General features: G+C 45.9%; 1 protein-coding gene across 1 annotated transcript in view; it reads left to right on the top strand.

Annotated features, from left to right (window-relative positions):
* Window positions 1–162: 162 nt before the first annotated feature.
* Window positions 163–9,003, top strand: part of COL9A3 (collagen type IX alpha 3 chain) — a 38,281-nt gene continuing 29,440 nt past the window's right edge. The window contains exons 1-5 of the mRNA XM_075768613.1: window positions 163–853; window positions 2,127–2,195; window positions 6,686–6,721; window positions 7,324–7,395; window positions 8,155–8,208. Coding sequence (XP_075624728.1) covers window positions 788–853; window positions 2,127–2,195; window positions 6,686–6,721; window positions 7,324–7,395; window positions 8,155–8,208 — 297 coding nt within the window. The 5' untranslated portion in view covers window positions 163–787. The remainder of the gene's footprint in view (window positions 854–2,126; window positions 2,196–6,685; window positions 6,722–7,323; window positions 7,396–8,154; window positions 8,209–9,003) is intronic.

Raw genomic sequence — 9,003 nt, 5'->3', positions numbered from 1 at the left:
TTGCAGCTCTGAGAATGTTTCTCCTTTTTTTCTTTTTCCTTGTATCTGCAATCATCTGTTCTCTGGTCAGGATTCATCACTTTCTCAAGAAATCAGTTGGCATTCTTTAGATCTCCCTGGGAAAAAAAAAAAAACAAAACAAAAAAAAACCAAAAAACTCAACCAAAACCCAGATGTGAGTACACCTCCAGAGCTAATAAACCATCTTGCAAAGCAGTAAGTGCATTTCTCTGTAGTGCCTCTTGTGCTCGTTACAGATAACATTCATTTCTCTAGTGAAGTTAGGTAGCCTCAGGCACTGAGTAACTCTCGCTCTGTGTTGCTTTTTATCTGTCCAGCATGGAGGTGGTGATGGGCTTTGAGACATGCCCTGGGTGAGACCTAAGGAACATCTTTGTATCTCCAGCTGGAGCAGCTGAATTTTGCTCCTGCAGCGCATCTGCAAGTCCGACCCTGCCGTCCGCTCCCTCCCTGTTTGCTCAAGGCTGGGGCTGCCCAGCGGGGCATGAATGAGAGCTTCTCTTCGAGGAGAGCTGCTCTTCCCGACCCCGCTGCTGCTCCCCCTCCTTCTCCCACCTCCTTCCGAAACCTCTCTCCTCCCAGCTCGGCCCCTCTTGCTTGTGCTCCTGAGCTCTGCCCCTCGGCTGGAGCCACAGGTTTATCTGGAGGCCAGGAGTCTCTCCTTTGTAAGCTGAGACCCAGGAGGAGGAGGAGGGATCTGCTGGACCCCGGAGGAGAAACGCTTTAGCTGCCCAGGAGGAACGAAGAGAGGCAGAGCCTGGGCACCATGGCTGGATTCTCCACTCTTGGGCTTCTCTTCCTATGTCAGCTATTAGCCACAACACCAGCTCAGGTAAGAAGCCTCAATTTATGTCTTATGCTCAAAAAAAAAATAAAAATCCATAAAAGAAAAAGACAGTGATCTGTGTATATACCTGCAGGATGGAATGTGGCAATAAGCAGGTTATTGGAGTCTAAAGTTTATGAAAAATGTGTGCGTTGCTTGTGCTGTTGTACAGAGAGCGCCTGGCACTGGCACATCTGGCTTTGTACCCACGTAGGTAGGCTTTTGGATCGTATCCTCGTGCGCAGAAACTGCTGCTTTATTCTTTCTGTAAAAGTATCGTCTTCCCATTCAGGACTGTAGTTACGAGAGATAAAGCCTTGGGAAAGGGGAGACCTGTTGATGTAAGAGAAACAGTTTTCTTTTACAGTGAAGTGATAGGTTGCCAATGAGACTGATCTCTGGATCTGGGTCCGCATCTGAATCAGAATTTCTTATTCCTTCCCTCAATCAATTTTCAAATTTTACACTTATGAAACAGCATATTTAACCCTTGTTCACTTCAGAGGTGAATTTACATTAAACTTCCCCGTATGGTGTTAATATTACTGCCTGGGGAAGTAACTAACTCCTCAGTGAGGTTTTTCATTGTGTTAGTGAGGAATTTTTGCAGTTTGGCTTGGGAGTTCAGAGCTGCCCTCATCTGCTGCGAGCAGAGCTGCTTCTACAATGAAACCTTTGTTCACTGAAGCTAGAGCAAGTTGCTCTCTGGAGCCCTCTCCATATAGAAGTCATTTATTGGACCTTTCTTTCTTTCCCCCCACCTCAGACCTCCTAAAAAAATCCCAGATTTTCAAATTGCATCCTGCTCAGAGAGGAGACTTTCCTTCTCCTTCTGTCTTCAATGGTTCCGCCTGGCTCTTCCATCAGACTGGGACTATGAATTAATTTTTAATGCCAAGCACTTGGCCCCTATTTTCCGTGAGCTTTGTATTTCCTCCTCTGCCCAAAGTGGGACGTGCCTGCAGGCACTGAGAACCCTTTCCTATACCCAAACCCATTTGCTGCCAGTGACCAGCTTTGATTCCCAGCATAAGCCACCAGTGAAACCCGCTGGGAGCCCTGAGGATGTGCTCAGTCAAAAGGGCTTTCCAAAGAGCCTTGCATCGGTCCTGAGCTCCTCTGAGCCCTCCCCGGGGTGGGGGGTGCCCTGAGGGATGGAGGGTTAGTGCAGATTTGGGGTTAAGCTGTAGGACTCGGCCATGGCTTTCTGATTTAGCCCTTATGTTTCTTCCGATGCAAAAATAAACTTTTCTCTCTCTCTTCCCCCCAATCCTTTCAGAGAGTAGGACCACAAGGCCCTCCTGGACCACGAGGACCCCCTGGACCATCTGGCAAGGACGGCATAGATGTGAGTGACGCAGGGCAGAGGGCAGGCTCGGCCGAGGGAGGGCGAGGGGTGGAGCAGAGGCAGAGCCAACTGAGCAGAGAAGCTGCTCTTGTTCTCTGGAGCCCCCCCTTTGGGCCATCCTTCAGAGGTGGCTGGACCCGGAGAACCAGCCTACTCGTAAGAGACCTCCTTCTGCAAGAGTCAGAACGGGCAGTGGAGGTGCTGAGTGGCCTCAGGTCCTTTGCAGGATCAATCCCTTGTCTCAAGAGACAGTTCAGGACAGAGCTGGGGATTCGTGACCCTGCTTGGAAAGCAGAATGTTTCTCTCTTGGTGTCCAGGGAGGAGGGGGGACGTGATACGGTTGAGTGCATGGGTACGATGTGCATCGGAGTCATTGCACGCTCTGTGTTCAGAGAGAGGTTTATGTGACGCTTCAGAGCATCGATGTTTCTAGAGAGGCCCCAAGAAACTCAAAACGCGCAGCACTGGACACTGCTTTTACTTTTACTGGTTTTATTTCAACATTGTTAGTATACGGCTATCCCTAACTTACACTGGCAGGTGAGAGGTCAGTATCTGGCTCGTGTGTTTCCAGACACGAGTTGCATTTAGTGGCACAAAAGGCAAATGAAATGGGGACCCTTTATGTCAGCAGGCGGTTCCTTTTATGTGCACCTCCTGCAGAGGCAGAGGACTGTGTACCGCAGGGCTTCTTGGAGGAGAAAAACTTCTCCTGTTACTTGTAATTGATGGTTCCATAGAAATGAAAAATTTTGCTTCTGTGCATCTGGATAAGGACTGAACTGTGTCCTGTAGCTGGCAGTGAATAAAAAGAGCATCAGATGGACCTTCAACAAGACCACATCAAATGCAAAAGGCCGGATTCCCGCGTCGATATTCAGTTTGAGTAGCGCTTGTCTCTCTAAGCTGCTTATGGAATAGGGCAGGGTTTTTTAAAGCTTGGCTGAAGTAAGTTTATTGGAATTGGGCCTTTAAGCAACCTTGAAAAAATCTATTCATTACATGCAGGTAATTTTCTTTTGGATAAGAAGGTAAAAAAAAAATATATGAGTTCCCTGGTATATGGTGAACAAGGAGCTTTTTTGTCTGCAGTGGTGAGCTTTCCTAGTGGCTCTGTGAGCAAGGCTGGTCTGAAGAGAGAACCTCATTGATTTGCAGCCAGTCCCTTTCCAGTGTCTTTTCGACTAATGCAGGCTGTTTCACTGAAAATCTCACTCTGGTTTTGTAGCCTGAAAAGTTCAGAGCTGGTACCTTGACGGTTTCTCTCCCCTGTTTTTCACGATACAATAAAAGGCTTAAGGGGACACCCTGGAAGAGGGCAAGGGGCATATGTTCACGTCCGCAGCAGTGAGCCCGTGGAGTCACTGCAACAGGACATCCGTGTGGCCAGTGGGCTTCAGAAAAGGGTGGCTGTGTTTCTGTATGGAGTGAGAAAAAGAATTTGGGAGGGATGAAGCCCTTCAGACTTCAAGTCGTAACCAACTTCTGCGTATAAGCAATCAGAAAGAAACAAGTCCCTGTGTGTTGCTCAGTTCCTGCTTTCTACAGGATATTTACACCTCAATTCTGGAGCAGCACCAGCATCACTTCTGATCGTTCTTGGAAACAGGAGCCTGAGGAGATACTGGTCACTTGGACCTACACCCTTCTATCCACTGCTAAAAGCTTCAGAAGGCTCCCTGTGGGACAGGACCAAATAACATCATCTAATTAATATGAAGAATTAGTGCTAAAAATATAAAAAAATCAAACAGCTGAGTAAAGTATTTAAGGTGCTAGGTCTTGCAGTCCCAGCTTGAATCTGGAGCTTTGGCTACACAGGCATAGTCTCTCATTGGAACAGACTTGATCTACATCCCTCCTCTGGATAGAGGTTGTCAGGTGCCCTGTTCATGTGAGATGGTCCAGCTGTCCAGGGACAGGCTCCGGGATGGATTCTGCAATTCAACAGGACATTTAGTCCTTTAAGGAATTGCACAGGAGAAGAGATGTGCAGCTGTGGCTAGTGTTGAATGTGGTCATGAAGCCTCCCAGTTTAAGGGCTACTGTTTTTCTGTCAGCACTCTCCAAAAAATTATGGCATATAAAATCCAGCAGTGCTCTGCATTTTCACAGTGCTGCATGGAGAAAATTGTGTGGAGCCCGAGTGGTAGTGTCAATTCTACCACTGCAAAGAATTAAACCATTATTTTATTTCCTTAGTGATGAGACCTTTTTTTTAAAGCACAATCAGAACTTTTCTGGACCCGTGCAGGTTTCCTGAACTCTATAAGCCACTCCAGCTGGGTTGTCTTCACAGATGGCTTTGGATGAATGCTGTGTGGGAAGAGTCGCTGAACGGTCTTTGAGCTGGATGAGCACTGCCGAGGTGTTCAGCAGTCCCTTACCGTCGGCCGTGAGCAGTGAGCGATGCATAACGTACAGCTGAATTATTCAGGATATCTCTGAACAAACCTTGGATGAACCCCATAAGCACGATTTCTAGAAGCTCCTGCTTTCGTTCCTGCCTTTCAGTGGGAGCTGCAATATTAAGTTCCTCCGAAATATTTTATAATTATAGCCTTTAACATGCTTCACATTTCAGACTCAGTAACAAGCAAAAGCTTTCCCTCCCAAGAACAGAAACAGCATGTTATGATCGAAAGAATTAGCGACAAGTTCCTGTGAATTATTTCTGGGGATGTGATTCCCCAAATTGCTAATAAGCAATTGTCAGTTTTCAAAAATCAAGCCTTTTTTTTTTTTTTTTTTTCCCCCTCCACTTTTCATCTTCTGGCTTGACTTGCTAAGAAAGAGTAAACTTCCTTCCCTCTCGTGTAGCACCAGGAGAGCATTTCCTTTTGCTGACAGCCTTTGCCTCTAATTCCCAGTGATCTGGAATTAGGGGTATAAACACTGATTAAGCTTTTGATTCAGCTGACTGAAGTTCTGGTGCTCCTGCAGGGTCCCGCAGGGGTCCACAACAGCAGGATCAAGGTTTAAGATGGTCCCAAACAGCCTTTGCTGATGCTGTGACCTTGCTGTAATGATTGCCATCGCACAAGCAAGAAAAAAAAAACGCAAGGAGCTGGCAATCTCAGGTGATGGAGGAGGCAGTAAACCACCGCTACTGCCATTTCTAGCTGCCTTTTCAAACCATTCATTGCAAAAGAACTGCTCCTTTCATTTCCTTGGCAGGGGACCTTCTCCACCTATGATAATGATAACTATTTATGGAAAATCTGTGGGCAAAGGAGCTGCTTCAGCAGGCCGGAGCATAAAGATCCCTCTGTGCAATGACCCTCTGGTCTGTGCGTTGATCGATCACCAGCGCAGTACGTAAATCCTCGCCTGAGCGAATCAAGGCAGCCAGTCTTGAGACATTTGCCCACAGACTTCACAGTTGCCGACACGGTAAATATAGAAACATGCTATAAATTCCACGCCTTTGCTTTCTAACTCCTAATTACCCAGACCCACAGTGGGGATGGTGTTATTTCTAGCCTTGCTCTGTTAACAACCACCCTTTTTCCATAGAGATTTTCTTGTTCCAAGGGTATCAACATGCCCCTTCCCCTCTGCTCGCCCACAGTACCCGGGGGTCTCACAATGTTCAGTGCCAGGAGGGCAGGGCACCACTCAGACATCTGGAACTGGGACGCAAAGCGATTTTCCGTGGGATGAGATGAGAAACCGAGCTCCGCCATTCACAGTGATTATTGCCTCTTTTGGGGGCTAACAATAAACCACAAATATGTCTGTCTGGGGTCCACGCAAGCTTCTGTATGATGTTACAGCTGGCTGAGCTAAGAGTGATTCAAAGGGTTTTTTAAATATTGTCTCCCAAGAACCTTTAATGCTGTTTTTAAAAGTTGCTTTCCATTAGGATAGGAAAAAACGAGCGGTTTTGAAATATTTTATGAAAATTGGGTTTAATCCAGATTGTGCAATTGAATTAGGTGGAAATCAGTTGGGGGCTTTGTTCACTTGCTTTTCCTGTGAAAGTTTAGTCATATGAAGAAAATCATTGTAGACAGTTTGCTCGTTCTTCACTTTCTGATAGTCCCCAGCTCCTGGTAGTACCACAGATACATGCTGTGCCCTGGGTTCCTGGAGTTTATCGTCACATCCCTCTGTTTCATCAGGAAGGTGTTGGAAAGCCTTGGTAGCCATCCAGCTTCCTCTCTTGCAGACAAGCCCAAGCGCAAAGAATTTCTAAGCATGTCTGGAAAATGTTGCAAGTGTTGGGCACCATTCAGAAGCACTGTCACTCTCTTGGGAGGCTGAGGATGTGGGTTTCAACCAAATCTGCTACTGTAGATGTGGAAAAGGCTATCCAGGTTCATCCTTGATCCAGAGCATCAGCTTCATTAGAATGAAGGTGGTAAATCTTGGAGTGGGCGTGAAGGAAGACTTGAGCTCTGTGACAGTTGGGAACACCACTGTTGCAAACAGTCAACAGAAAGGAGAGGTTCAGCTCTAACACTGATGTCTTTTCTCTTTTGTTTAGGGAGAACCAGGCCCTCCTGGTTTGCCAGGCCCACCAGTAAGTATTTTCTGGTTGACGTTGACTTGCTTATCCTTTTGAGAAGGACACAGTACACAAGAGCTAAGTCTTAGTGGCTTGGCTCTTCTCTGTATCTGCAGCAGAATTTCTGTAAGAAGGGGTACACAGGAGTGGAGATGCTCAGCACTGGTCCTGGGGACAAGCACGTTCTCCTGCTTCATTGCTAGGGGAGGATATGCCTGAAATAAAGCTTGGCCATCACCAGTATAACAAAAAGTGGCACCAAGCCACGTAAGTGTGGTTATTTCTGTCATTGGTCTGACTCTGCTTCAACTCCGTGGTCTGCCAAAGGGTGCTGAAAATTGTACCAGGTGGCACAGCACTTACCCCATCCCTTTCTACCCCTTTACTAGCAACAGCTTATGAGTAACTGTATGTGGAACTGAGCCAAAGAACTGAAATAAATTTAAGGTTTGGATATGGATTCATGGCAAGTTTCGTCTCTCTGCAGGAATTCTTCCATGTTGCATGGTTAAGATGAACACATCAGGAAATGAACTTCCATCTTGTAGCCCGTAACAACATAAGCCACATTTCTCCTGTTATTATGTTAAAAATAATTGCCTCTTTGTCTGATCTAGGGACCAAAAGGTGCACCAGGGAAACCTGGAGCAGCTGGTGAAGCTGGATTGCCTGGTCTTCCTGGAGTGGATGTGAGTATTTTGTCATTTTCTCTTAGATCTTTTGAATATTTCACATAGGCGTGAGTGTTTTCCCAAAGCATCTCCAACTTTCTCTGTATCTACTGGAGAAGCAAAATGGGTCCTGGATCTACATATATGTCTTGCGTATGAGGAGAAAATTTAAGACTTGAAAGCATGTCTTGATTGAATTAAGGAGTATGAGAACAATTTTGAGATGTGTAACTGACAGGACCGCACTCTTGCAATGAAACATTGCAGTTCTTCAGAGGTGCGCTGGGCAGGTCTGCAGAAATACAGGTATCAGTTGACGTTTCTGGAGCAAATCCATTGAGCCTCAATTCAGAAGTCTAGTCACACTTATTAGCTGAGGCTTGCTGGTCACCGACCTGGGATTTTCCCTACAGCTCTGGGCAGGTGACCGCACACAGTCCATGTCCATCTTACCACCATGGTAAGATTTTAGGTAGCACATTTTCTTCTGCGTCAGACAAGAGGAAGCATTCAGTCAGCTTCCACAGCTAAGCTGGAACTCAATAAACACCAGGAACAAGACTACTTGGTGTTGTTCATCCACACTTACAATGCCCAGGGAACAGTACTGATAATTTGCTTCTGGTCCTTTCCTTTGTGATTAATTACAGAGAGAAATAAAACGGTTAGGCTTTCCTGAGAGCTTGGCATCCAGATGATTTTTGTTGGTGACAGTGACTTCCTATAGCTCTTATTACTGTATTTCTCTATTTTCACACTTTTTTTTTTTTTTTACAGGGTTTAACAGGAACTGATGGCCCACCTGGCCCAAATGGGCCTCCAGGAGACCGTGTGAGTACCACATTAGATCCTACGTCCCTTTAAATGAACACTGATTGTATTGATGATTTCTCATTCCTTTGTAAATTGGTGACATTCGAGTGTTGGTTACGATGACTTCTTTATCCATAAACCCTTACAGAATACTTGGACCCTTGAAATAAAGCCCTAGATGGCTTTTCATTAGGCAGGGCATGAGATCCATCTTCTTTCACATGGCTGTGGATGGGCTTGGAGAGCCTCAGGGGTGGGAGTACCAGCGCAGAACAGCTCTGCTGATATTTCGAGTATCTAAAAAGTTCCCTGAAGCAGTCAATAGACTTAATTACAAAGTTTATCAAAGTGAAGCTGTTTTGGCCTTTATTCGCAGTCTGAGTACGCAGCTCTGTTATAATTACTGCTACTATGTGTTAGCTGTTTAAACTTTTGCCTTTTGTTAATTCTGGGGTTGTCCATATGGTTAACGTTATTAGTTGCTTTGGCATAGACTTCCCCAGCCAGTGTAGCAAGACAGAAGAGTTTTTTCTTGCTTCCTGCATATTACTGCTCTGCTAAGGGGCACCAGAGGGATAGAGAAATGACAGCCTGAGATGTTACGGATGTCCTTCAGATCATCTACAAAGGGTCCGGAAAGGCACTTAGTTCTCCTTATGACATCAAGAACTAAACATAAACAAGCCATTCAGCACAAGTTTTTATCCAGCGTAGCTATTTTCCTGTCTCCCAGCGTGGGGAGATAAGGGTTCTATCCACAGCTGGTGTTTACTGGCCTCTTGAATGCAGGGCTGCAGTGATGAGCTCAGCACA

This window comes from Balearica regulorum, chromosome 16 (assembly GCF_011004875.1).
Source record: "Balearica regulorum gibbericeps isolate bBalReg1 chromosome 16, bBalReg1.pri, whole genome shotgun sequence".
NCBI classification, from domain to species: Eukaryota; Metazoa; Chordata; class Aves; order Gruiformes; family Gruidae; genus Balearica; species Balearica regulorum.
Note: the sequence above shows the minus strand (reverse complement) of the source record. Positions and strands in the feature narration are given on the sequence as shown.